A 12,315-nucleotide genomic window follows, 5' to 3' on the forward strand; every position below is an offset into this window, starting at 1 on the left:
GGGGAAGAGACACGTGCTCTGAGCCTTGATAATCTTACATTAATTTGATTTTTCCAAGACCTTATGGAACACGGGCTATATTTAGTTCCAGGAGCCCCCCAGGAAAGTGATGGCTTTTAACATTTTAATCTTTAGGAAGTGAAACGGGTCCTGAGCAAGGTGAGATGGTGTTGACACTTCTTCTTTGGGGGCTGAGGGTGCAGGGGTGGCCGTGCTCGTGTCAGCTGGGCATCTTTTATAGGATTCTGCGTGTTCCTTTACCTAGAGGAATAGTATTACACGTCCCTGTGCAAAGGCAGAGGCTCTGGTTGCCATGGCAATAGCCAATCTGAGGGAGCTGTGACCTAAATCATGACTGAGGAAAAGAGTCCCTTGTCAGTATCAGCGCAGTTACAGCCCCAGCGGATTAGGCTGGGTGGCGTGGCTTACCCAAAATGAACTCTTTCACCTCAGGAAGAGTGAAACCGTGCTCTCCTCCCTGCAGAAACTTTTCCGGGACGTGGGTACTGAACGCTGTGCTGCTACAGCATCCAGGAACAGGGAGCGATGACGCAGCGCTTTCTCAGTGCCTGTGCGGACCAGCGTCTCGTGGACATTTGGGGGTGAGAACCCGGCCTCTTCCTCGGGTGGAGGCTGTTCCCACGTGGGCCCCGACAGACGGTCATCAGGGAGCCAGTGTCCCCCCTCGTCAGGTGGGTCCGCTAGTGACACAGACACACAGACACACACGGGGCCAGGCGCTCGCCCTCGAGGAGCAGAGCGGCTCTCGGGGATGGGGGCCGATTCTGAGCCTGGGCGGAGGGGGTGACGTGACCGTGACCTCAGCTGGGGTCAGGGGCCAGCGGGAGGCCGGACAGGCAGAGCCGCCTCCCATCCGCTCTTCCCTGTGCGCAGGAAGAGCCCCGTTTGGCGGCCCCCACCCTGCGCTTGGCATGAACCAACTCCCATCCTCCGGGGGGAGCAGATGGAGACATGTGGACAAGTGGGCTGAAGCCACAGTGGCTCCCTGGGCCAGCCAGCGTCCCAAGTGCCCCCCACGCCCCGGACATGCTGTGGGAAGGGCTGAGTGTCCGCGACAATTAGGGACCCTCGTGCTCCTGGGGAGCCAGGTGAGGTCCGGCTGCTGCAGGGCTGACGCCTGTCCCCCGGTGCCCAGGAACCCGGGATCCGGCCTCGCGCGGCCCCAGGGCAGCATCCCGGGACACACTTCCTGCCCCCCACCCCCCGTTTGGGGTTTGCTATGAAAGCAAGGTCACCGTCTCCAATGATTTTCTCCTTACCTCCCCCCAGCAAAATGCGAGTTTCCGTTTTGTTTTGTCTTTTCCCTGGTGAGTGTGAAGCAGGTGTGCTGTCCCCCAGCCCAGCCGCTCCTCCGAGTGTCCCCATCAGGTGTTCCCTGGGGAACCGGAGGGCAGCTCAGAGACTCCAGGCTATGCCTTTCCTACCAGATGAATAGACAGGTCTGTAGATTCAACAACTTCACACATAAACGTAGCATTTTATTGTGGCCCAAACGTTCCGAGTAAGAAGTGAACCTCTCCCGCCAAGGGGTCAGGCGCTGTTAACTGGAGGTGAGTGGGGAGTCGATTTGGGGAAGGGGCACCGGGTCCCGGAGTCGCTCTCCTCCCTGAGCTTGTCTCCATGGTGATCTTCAAAGGGCCCTTGGCCGGTTCTCTGTCGTCCCACCTGGACAGACTGGCTCACGGGGGCTCAGCTGCTCCAGACGGTGCCAACATGCCCACCCTGAGTGCCCAGGTGGCCTGGTCTGTTTATGTGCGAAGTTGTCAAGGGACCTGAGAGCGGCTGAAGCCTGCGTTTGAATGGTCCTTCCAAGCCAGGTGCCATGATTCTTATTTCTGGTTGCCTTTCTTGTTTTTTTGTATTTCAGTTTTATGAAGTTGTAAATATAAGTTAACCCAGTGACATGTTAACTCATGTGCCAAAAGGTTCCCAGACAAAGTGGCCGATCGGGGTGGGTCCCGAGAGGCTCTGGTCAGTGGCCCCAGCAGAGCGGGAGGGGGTCAGGGCAGGAGCTCAAAAGCCGCAGGATGGGCTCCGGGCTACGTGCCTCCTCCCCTATGTGCAGCTGCTGTTTTCATAATGTGAGGACACCCTGGGAAGGCCTTGGGCCTGTCCACGCGGGAAGACGGGCTGGGGCTCAAGGGCACCCTGGCCGTGTCGCTGCCCCCTGCACCGCCCGAGAGCCCCTTTCCGGGTGTTCCCTCACGCTGCCACCCCTCTGTGTCCCCCTTGCTCATCGATGAATTGGGGGTGATAATAGTTATATGCCCTGTCGTGGGCTGTCATGGAGACTAAATGCTTTCACACTTGTAAAGCACATTAGCTATTTACTAGTAGTACTAATAGCTGACGCGTGACCATGTTAGGGTTAGCCGTGGTTAGCACGCGGGTTCGTTAGCACTAGCAGTGGTGTTGATGCTAGTGTGCGTTAACATTAGCATTAGCTCTTAGTATTAATATAGTTAATGTTAATTAGTTAATATAAATTAGTATTACTATAGTTTCAGCATAGGCCTTAGTATTAGCATTAGCTATTGGGATTACTTTGGGTATAGCATCAACACCAGTACCAGGGTCAGTACGGGCACCAGGATGAGCGTTGGTGAGAGCGTTAGCGTGAACGTTACTACAGTTATAAGGGTCAATGTCAGCATGAACATTAGCTGTCAGTATGCGCGTACACAGTAGTGTTACATCGGTACCAATACCAGTATTAGTGTTAGTATTGGTGTTAGCATCTCCATCAGTGTCAGTATGAACATTTGTATTCCGGCACTGTAGAGCAGGGAGCCCGCCTGGGATGTCAGAGCTGCTGGAAACATGTCTGTGTTTATTGTCTGTCGATGGGCGAGTCATTCAGGGGATGGTCGCAGTGGATAGAGACCCGAATCCCCTTTCCTGAGGCCCTTCCCGCTGGGCCACCCTGCCTCTGTCTGACTTTCTCCTTCGTTTTCCCTGCCTCCCGCCCAAAACATTCTCCTGAAGGGCCCTGCGAGCTCCCCTGGGACCGGCATTAGCACCCCGGCAACGTCTGCAAGGCAGAAACCCAAGTGTTTTCTTTCCTGTCCTCTCGCAGACCCCCTGGCCCTGTAGGCGGTGGTCGTACCTTCCTCAGACCCCTCCCCCATGCCTGGCAGGCTGAGACCGCTCCTGGTGCCAGGCCCTCTCCCTCCCCACGCGTGATGGTCTGGACCCTCGTGCGAACCTCCCCTGTGTGGCGGGAACCTCGCACGCCCCTCTGTCCGGGGGCCTTCTGCCCCCCCCGGGCCCACGTCCATCTCGGAGGGTCTCCCTGCCCCGATCCACCCCTTCCCTTCCCCATCTGCATTGTGGTCGCACCGCGCTGCTTCCCCAGCGCCGTCCCCTTTGTCGTTTGCATTCTGCCGCAGTCTGTAATCAGTGCGGGCTTTAGCATCTCTCATTACCAGCTCTTGAAGGGATTCTTCAGACTCAGCAAGAACAGCCGCCTGGTCCCCGGCCAGCATCTGCTTCCTCGGGCTCAGGAAAGGCGTGTTTGCATTCGCCCGCTGCTCTTGGACTGCGTGGCTCTCCCCTCACCTGAACCACTAGGGCACCTGTCTGGGTTCCGGGTCTCGTGGTGGAAGATTGGAGCTCTGTCGCCCAGTCCCTCCCCAGCCCTCCTTGTAATGTGGGCCACAGAGTATGGGGCTGGGGACAAGGGACGTGGGGACACGTCCTCGTGTAACTAAAACCCCACATTTCCCCGAAAACGGCAGATCATTTTTAATTGAAAAATGCCTTAAGGAGTATGTGTGCGTCGTGTCTGCGTGGGTGCGGGTGTGCACGCACACTCGCGTTTCCGGATAAGGGGAAGCGTCAGGGCAGGACACAGAAATGTGTCATAGATCTTACACAATCTTTAGGTCAGGGTCAGAGGTTGAGTTCTGATGCACTAACAGCCAAAATAGAAAGAGACGGTGGCATTTTCCCAGGTTCCCCTTTTCTGAGGCCAGCGTCACCCCAGCTGCTCAGTGAAGGACAGGTTGTCAGGGGAGAGGGCGCCGAATGCCGGCCTGCCTTCCCATGCCCACCCCCAATGCCAGCGTCATCATAAAACTGCCTATTTGGTTTGCACAGGGTTGTCACCGCACCCACAAAGGGACAGGGACAGAGTGCAACGGAATTCAGTAAAAGCAATTCTAAAGGAGAGAAGGAAGGTGGAGAGGGGGTAGCACTCTGTGGTTTGGGCTTAATGGAGGGATAACAGGGAAACACCCGGAATGGACGGGGTCACCCAGCCCGTCCCACCCGCAGCGGGTCCAGCCGCCGGGTGTCCTGACCTGGTGCCCGAAGAGCCTTCCAGCTCCATCCCAGCGCCCCCTCAAGCCCACACCTGCCGTCCATCGACCTGTGACAACGTACTGAAGACACAGATGATGCCGAGCCAGCTTCTAGTTTTATCCTTGGCCACCAGGAACATTTACAGTCCGTCCAAAAGCTTTAGTTTACCCGTGTTTTCACTCGTGTTCACAGCTACCTTGAAACAATCACAGAAACCTTATAGGGGCTTTACTGGGGGCATGACTTTCGCATTCATCTGCCTCATCTGAGACTAAGCGAAAAGCAAGAGTGGTCCAGAGACTTCCTGAGGGAAGCCACAGTGACTGCTCTTCCCATCACACAGGACGGTGGTTTGGCTCAAGAGGGCAGATACCTGGAAAGCAAAGACACAGAGACTTCGTGAGGGGCCCCAGGGGTTGCGTCAGCAAGCATTCTCTCAATAGAAAGGAAGTTCATTTAGCTTGAGAGACAGATGTCAGAATAGCACACGGGGAGAAGTTATAAAAAATACAACCTCCCCCCGTCCCCCCTACGGAGGTAGGACTCTGCTCAAGGTGCCCTGTCACTCAGAGATCTGTCCTAAATTTACAGAAAATGTAGGACAGAAGAAGGTGTTTGTTATTCCTCTAAGGTGGGTCCCAGCTGCTTTGGCCAACAGTTGATTACGACATGCATGTGACCATCACTTAGTGGAGGGGCCGCTCAGCCCCACTTAAAAGCGAGCTTGACTTGAACCCAGTCCAGGCTTGGTTATGTTCTGTGACACAGTGATTTGATTAGGCCGCACTCGTCCAGAATCTCTGAACACTCAACCAGGATGCAGAACCTCCTGCCGCCAGAAATTCTGATGGACTCACTGCTCAAAAATAGCTTAATTTGTATTTTGAGCGTTTTTAAAGTAGCATGTGCCTAGGTACAGAATTTTAAATTATGAAAAATAGAGAGTGAGAAGAACTTCCCCTCTACTCCTGACCCCCATCACCTGGTCCCCTCCCTGGAACTGTGTTGTTGGACCCTTCCACGTACGTGGGCACACGGGCGTGCGCGCGCACACACACTCTTTTATCCCCATATACGTATACTTCTTTTTTTTCCGCTTCTTTTTCCTTACAGGTTATTGTAAAATGTTCAGTATAGTTCCCTGTGCTCTAGGTACAAGTCTTTCAAGTCTCAGATCTTCTCAGCTCCGTGCAACCTCCCACGTGGCTCTGCTCTCCCCATTCCCTTATGTGATCTCATGACCGTCCATCCCCGTAGGACCTTGTTTATATATTTTACATATAGTAGTGTGTGCATCTGTTAATCCCAAGCTCCTAATTTGTCCTTCCCCCCCAACCCCCTTTCCCCTTTGGTAACCATAAGTTTGTTTTCTATGTCTGTGAGTCTGTTTTTGTTTTGTAAATAAGTTCATTTGTATCTTTTGTTTTTAGATTTCACATATAAGTGATATCGGATGATACTTCTTTTTCTGACTTACTTCCCTCAGTATGATAATCTCTAGTTCCATCCATGTTGCTGCAGATGGCATTATTTCATTCTTTTTTATGGCTGAGTAATATTCCAATGTATATATGCACCACATCTTCTTCATCCATTCATCTGTCGATGGACATTTAGGTTGCTTCCATGTCCTGGCTGTTGTAAATAGTGCTGCTGTGAACACTGGGGTGCATGCGTCTTTTCGAACTAGAGTTTCCTCTGGATATATGCCCAGGAGTGGGATTGCAGGATCATAGGGTAGCTCTATTTTTAGTTTTTTAAGGAACCTCTATACTGTTCTCTATAGTATGTACATAAATATAAATTTATATATACTTCTCTACCAATATGTCCTGCAGATTTTCTTAGATGGTAGCATTAACAATTAATTAACAATTATAGAGACTTCCTTGGTGGTCCAGTGGTTAAGACTCTGCGCTCCTGACGCAGGGGGCATGGGTTCGATCCCTGGTCGGGGAACTAAGAGCCTGCATACTGCAGCCAAAAAAAAAAAAGACTAACAATTATAATGGAACTTTGTTTCATATAAGGCATCTAAGGCTGTGTCGTTCTCCTAAACATCGGCACAGTATCTCACTGCATAGCTGTAACGTTTGCTGAACCTGTGTCCTATGCTGGTCTCAATGTTTTGCAGTTAAAATCAGTGCTGAATTGAGGAGATTTGTATATATGCCATTCTCGTGTGAAGGATAAATTCCTAGAAGTGGAATTGCTGGGTGAAATGTGTAAGAGAATTTAAGGTTTATAGATACTACCACGTTTCCTCCCCTGGACGCTGTATCCATTTACACTGTGACTGTGGTGACAGTCGCAGACGGGCCTGTTTCCCCATCTTCCACCAACCTAATATGTAATCAGGTGCTTTGCTCTTTGCCGAACTGACAGGCCTTAAAAATTATTTCATTATAGTCTTAATTCACATTTCCCTTCCCCTGAGTGATACCGGGTTTCTTTTAACATGCATAAGAGCTCTTTGGATTTTTTTTTCTGCATGTTTAAAAAAAGGACCATTTTTTTCTATTGTGTTGTTGGTTTTTTTTCTATTGTGTTCTTTGACTTTTTCTTTTTGAAAAAACTTTGTAGATCAAAAATTATCTCTTTTTCTATGATATGTTCCGCAAATATTTTTTACTTCCCTAGTTTGTCTTTTGACTGTATTTTTAAGTTTTCCTTCCAAAGATCATTGTTTTTATATTTGTTGAGTAGGATTTCCCACTTTCTATGGTTTCTGAATTCTGTGTCACAGTTAGAAAGGCCTTCCATACTCTGAGATTGAAAACATTCACCCCGTGTTTCCTTATAATATTTTTATAGTTTGGGTTTTACTTGTAACACTTTTTATATTTTGGAACTTATATTTGTGTGAGGAGTGAGAAGCGCTCTCTAACTTTCTTTTTTTCCCAGATGGCAACCCAGTCGCCGCAACACTGGAGAAATTCTACCTTTGCTCTTCATTAAATTCTTTATATATTTGGTCCTGCTAGTGGACTTTCTATTCCGTTACATTGACCTGTTTATCTATTGATGTTCCAGTATAATACAGTTTGAATAGCTGCAGCTGTACAGGGGTTATAGCATCTAAAAAGATGAGTTCTCACCCCTTCCTCTTCTGCAGAATAGTCCTGGTGATTTTTGCAGGTTTTCTCTTTTTTTTCTTTTTTAACGTGAACTGGATCTGCCTGGTATTTTTTGCCCATCCTTTTACTTTCAAGATTTCCGAATCACTGTTGCAGGTGTGCTTCCGTGGTGTCAGCTTTTCCTTTAAATACAGGAGTTTATCGTATTTGTTTTGCTTAACCCACGGGTGTGTGGTAATACTGGGGTGCCTAGTTTAGGTCGTGCTTTGGGCATTTATCACATCTTCTCTTTGTTAACCTTTTGCGATACGTCATTGCTTGCCTAGCTTTTGTGCGACATTTCAGATGTAGGGTCCCAATTTGCTTTGTTCCTGGGAAGTTAAGTTACATCTGGAAATATTTTTATGTTCTGTTACTTGACTTCTCTTCGTGGGGACCAGTGTGCGTGTTGTCAAGAGGGCTCCCTTGTCCTTCTTTCAAGTCTCAGATCTTTTCAGCTCCGTGCAACCTCCCACGTGGCTCTGCTCTCCCTGTTCCCTTATGTGATCTCATGACCGTCCATCCCCGTTGAGCTGCTCCCCACCGGGCTTCCTGTCTGGGCCGGTTCTGTTCTCTGCTTTGTGCCTCTGGCACCTCCAGCTCCTGACGCATGCCTGGGGTCATGACCATGAACTTCAAGGGCCGTCCCACAACCCTACCGTGTTTTCCTGATCGCTCCACCCTCCCGCTGCCCTGGACGACTCCTTGGCCTTTTCTTCTTTTATCTCGAACCCTCCTCTCCGCTCCCAACACTGCAGCCCAGCCTAAGGGGATCTGTACGCATATAACCACCTTCTCCCTGAGATCTGGGATCACACGTCCTGCCTCCTACCCAAGGTCAACCCCCTGCTTGTACGCGAAAGCCCTTCTCCCCTGCTCAGCCACAGAGCCGCTGCCCCATCTCTGTTCTCCATCAGCGTTTTTCATCCCTCGTAGGATCTTTGCCATCAGCATATGCAGCCATATATGCTCTCCCCTCTTGCATCCTAACAAGAAAATCCCTTTACCCCACATAGCCTTCAGCGGCTGCCGCTCTGCTCTCACCTATAGCAGAACTCTGCAAAGCACTTTCCTCGCCTTGTCCTAATCTTCCTTTTCTCCCACTTTCTTTTAAATCCACTCTAATCCGCCTTCTGCCCTTCCCCCATTCCAGGGACACTGCTCTTCCTTATGGCAACAACCGTCTCCAAACTGCCGAGTCCTCAGATTCCCTTGATAGTTTCTGTTCATCTTTCGGTGCCTGAAAGTTGCCTTTTCCCAGAACCACTCTGGTCCATCTCTCCTGCATGCACATTTGCCCTCTTAGTGACCTCACTTGGTCCCATGGCTTTAGTACTACATGCTGAAGATGATAAAAACCATGTCTGAAACCCATATGCCGACCCCAAGTGTCCCCTGTGGTCTGTGTTCCCCACATCACCACTTGTGTGTCCGGCAGGCACGTCGTGCAGACACGGCGGCCCAGAGGCCTGACCGCCCCTCACTCCTGAGTCGCCTCCTTTCTGCTGTCTCCCCACTCAGAAATGGCAAGTCCATCCTTCCAGATGCTCGGCCCAAACCCTTACCATCACCTCTGAGTTCAGTCTTTCTCATCCCACGTGCACTCAGTCCACAGTGCTTGTCAGCTGTACTTTCCAGGTATATATGGAACACTCCTTAACACTCCTCATACTACCACTGGGCTCACCCAACATCCTTCCGTACCAAACGGAGCAGTCATGTGTCTGGAAATCCCAGTCAGCGGAGTCTGTGCAGAGGTGACGCTCTGTGTGAGCCCCTTCTGTGGTGTCTTGTTCATGGCGACTCCCTCCTTGTGCATTTTTGAGTGTGAGCTCACATATATTGGGATTTCATCTGTGGGCATTTTCTGAGGCCTGGTGTCAAGGTTGGTCTCTCAGTGGCTTCTTCCGACGCCTGGCTGTGTTACGGAGTCCAGGTCACAGTCAGCCAGAACCTTGGCTTGAAATTTCATGGACCGTCTTGGTCCTGTGAATTTGAAATGCAAACCTGAGAATGTCTGAGGATGGCTTATGGTTTTGAAAACTCATGGGAGATATGTTCGCCCCCTCCTGCACGAGATGGAAAATGTCGAGTCTTACAGGAGGTGCTTTTCCTAATTCATCTGAAGTCGTTTGGTAAAAGGACAGTAAACGTTTGTGGGAGTAGTTCCTCCTAAATCCCCTGCCTCAGCTTGTCCCTCATCCTCCAAGCTCCTCAAGAGGCCTTGGAACCGAAGGTCAGGTTCATCTGGTTTGTCGAATCCCCTCAAAGCAGAATTGGCTTCTGTCTTATTCTTATTTTTTTGTCAGTCCTGAAAAACCCGGAAGTCAACATCTGTTGTCCTCCTCACTGGACCCCTCCAGCCTGCCTGGGACCCCTCCTACCCTGCTTCCTCTGTAGCCCAGTAAAGCCATTTTTCGGGGTTGCAGTGGACTCTCCTGGACACCGAGCTGACCCTGTGACCCTGTCTGCTCTTGCATTTCTTCTCTGCCTCAGTCGAATCCTTGAGTTAGCTCTCGTCTCCTGATTCTTCCCTGGTTTCTCTCTGTGGCCACGCACGAGCAGAGCGTCGTGCTTCACAAGGCAATCCCAGTCACAGCGCAGGAAAGCTTGAACTTGAGTTCTCAGCAACACGTGCCAGCGCGAGCCAAGCTCCGCGAGAGGATGGACGCAGCCACGTGAGCGCGCAGATGGAGCGTCAACGAGGGTCCGTTGGAGGGTCTTCCGTGCAGGTTTACATATACTTACGGGATTTCAGAAAACACAAGGAGGATCCAAGGACTGTCTCGTAATCGTGCAGAAACAGCAGACCTGTGCTCGACGGTCCAAAGAGCAGCGGCCTGCGACACGCCTCAGGGAGACGCCAGGATTTATAACTCACCTCCCGGTTGCCAGTTCTTTTCCAGAACGTCGCAGGATAGTTGAAGACAGAGAAGATATTGATCATGCTTTTTTAAAAAAAGATAAAGCAAAAAATACAAGAAAGAGAACAAACTATATTTTAAAAGCCGGTTGTATTGTGAAATCGGGTGCTTTTCCTTTGGGGGGGGTTGCCTTGCACAATTTAGGTTCTGTGGGACATATTTCTGCTGTCGGCAGGCCTCTAAGGATTGCTCTGTTTAGACAACTGTATTTACATTATTGGAGTTCCAGTAATATAGGAACACCTGAAAATGAGTAAGCAGAAGCCTGTTGTTTTCACTACTTTTGTATATTTTGAAGCGAAGTTCTCAGACGCGGTTCTTCTGTAGCCTGAATTTCATGATCTGTAGATGAGGGAATGAGCTGTCAGGTCAAACTGTTGTCGCCTTCTGCACCAGCTCCCCTTCCGAGCTAGACCAGAAGAGCCTGGCCGTGGAACCCTGGGCTTATGAAAAGGGCATCATTCCTCCAAGATTCCAGCAGGCCCAGCCCCCAGTGACTCAGGAGGGACTGAGTCTCTTTGGTGTCTTTGAACTCCGCTCTCTCTGCTTTGCACCTGCCTTCTCACCTTTGCTGCACATCTCGCTGACCAGTATTTTCCTCATATTCTACACGATGGTCTAAGCCTGTGTCAGAATCCCTGATGGCTAGAAGAGGTTTGAGCTGAGCTTCTTCTCCTTTCTTTGCCTCTAGTGGTATAAATAAGACAAGAAGTAACCTATTTGCAAGTACCAGGCAAAATAGAGGATTCTGAGAAATTGAGGGACCCATAAATTGGGTAAATGATTAACAAGATTGAGCAAATGATTAACAGATATGAACGGATGAGAAATGTCTTGGTTTCAATAGAGGCATTCTCCTCTTTGTCAACAGTGGAAACTGGGGTTCAGTATTTATTGCTGAGCATGTCACACTTACACCGAGAAGTTCCTCCCTCTGAAAAATAATCATGTTGAAAAGTGTAAAGATTCATTACAGTCACAGGCTCTGGTCAGTTTGAGCGCGTTAATCATCTATTGCTGTGTAACAAACTACCACAGAATTAGTGGCTTGAAAGCGCGGCACTTGCCGTCTCGCAGTTCCTGTGGGGCAGGAGTCCGGGCCCAGCTGAGCTGGTCGGATCCAAGGCCTCACGAGGCTGTGGTCGAGGAGCTGCGTGGGACCGCGTCTCATCTGAAGGCTCCCCTGGGCACGATCGCTCCCGGGCTCCCCGTCCTGGTTGCTGGTGGGATTCAGCTCCTCCGGGCCGTCGTGACGGCTTCGCCACTTGCTTTACTGAAGCCTCGCAGCTGACGGAGAGGACGCCGCCAGGGTGGAAGTCGCAGTCTTCTGTAATCTAATCACACAAGTGACACCCCGTTAGTTTTGCCTTATTTTATTTAGTCAAAGCCAGTCGCTAGGTGCAGCCCGCACTCAAGGGCAAGAGATTCCACGAGGGCATGAACGGGGGGCTGGGGCCACCAAAGACCATGTTTGAAAGTTGCTGCTCCACCAGGATCCGCCTGCCGCTCCCCCTTCAGAGGAGAACAGAACCCCGCCAGGCTTTCCTGCTGTTCAGCGGTCTTCATCTGGTCTTGGCGACGGAGGAGTTGCCTATACCCTGTGCTTGCATTCGAACCCTCACATGAGAGCAGAGACACTCGAGGGCTTTTCCTGAGAACCTCTGTGAGCCCAGGAGCGGTTCTGAAGGCAGCAAGAGACTAGGGAGGTCGGAGGCCAGCCTCAGAGGAAGCCTGGGATGCTCTGTCACGATTAGAGACAGATTCGAAAAGCCTTGAGACAAATGCTGTCAGCCTGGGCACATGGCTGGGGATTTTATGTCCTCCAGTAATCCCTATAAAATCCTGTATCTTTAATTATCCAACCCACAGAAACTCTTAAAATAGATGATTAAGTGGGAGATAATTAATGACTTTCCATGCAGACCTGCACGCTTGCCAGTGGAAATCAGCGG

The 12,315-nt window shown here is 50.5% G+C and overlaps 1 protein-coding gene and 1 non-coding gene across 5 annotated transcripts in view; both read left to right on the top strand.

The window, feature by feature from the left end:
• Positions 1–390: 390 nt before the first annotated feature.
• Positions 391–12,315, top strand: part of LOC132597841 (uncharacterized) — a 76,121-nt gene continuing 64,196 nt past the window's right edge. For 3 of the 4 annotated variants that reach the window (XM_060305059.1, XM_060305058.1, XM_060305060.1), the window contains exon 1: positions 391–602. In XM_060305059.1, the coding sequence (XP_060161042.1) occupies positions 547–602 (56 nt within the window). In that variant the 5' untranslated portion in view covers positions 391–546. Of the gene's footprint in view, positions 693–12,315 lie in introns of all 4 variants that reach the window. The other variant, XR_009565228.1, reaches the window with a different exon arrangement.
• On the top strand, positions 6,210–6,282 carry TRNAR-CCU (transfer RNA arginine (anticodon CCU)). Its single transcript has one exon. It is a non-coding gene; the product is annotated as a tRNA-Arg (tRNA).

Source organism: Globicephala melas, chromosome 9 (assembly GCF_963455315.2).
Source record: "Globicephala melas chromosome 9, mGloMel1.2, whole genome shotgun sequence".
In the NCBI taxonomy this organism is placed as follows: domain Eukaryota; kingdom Metazoa; phylum Chordata; class Mammalia; order Artiodactyla; family Delphinidae; genus Globicephala; species Globicephala melas.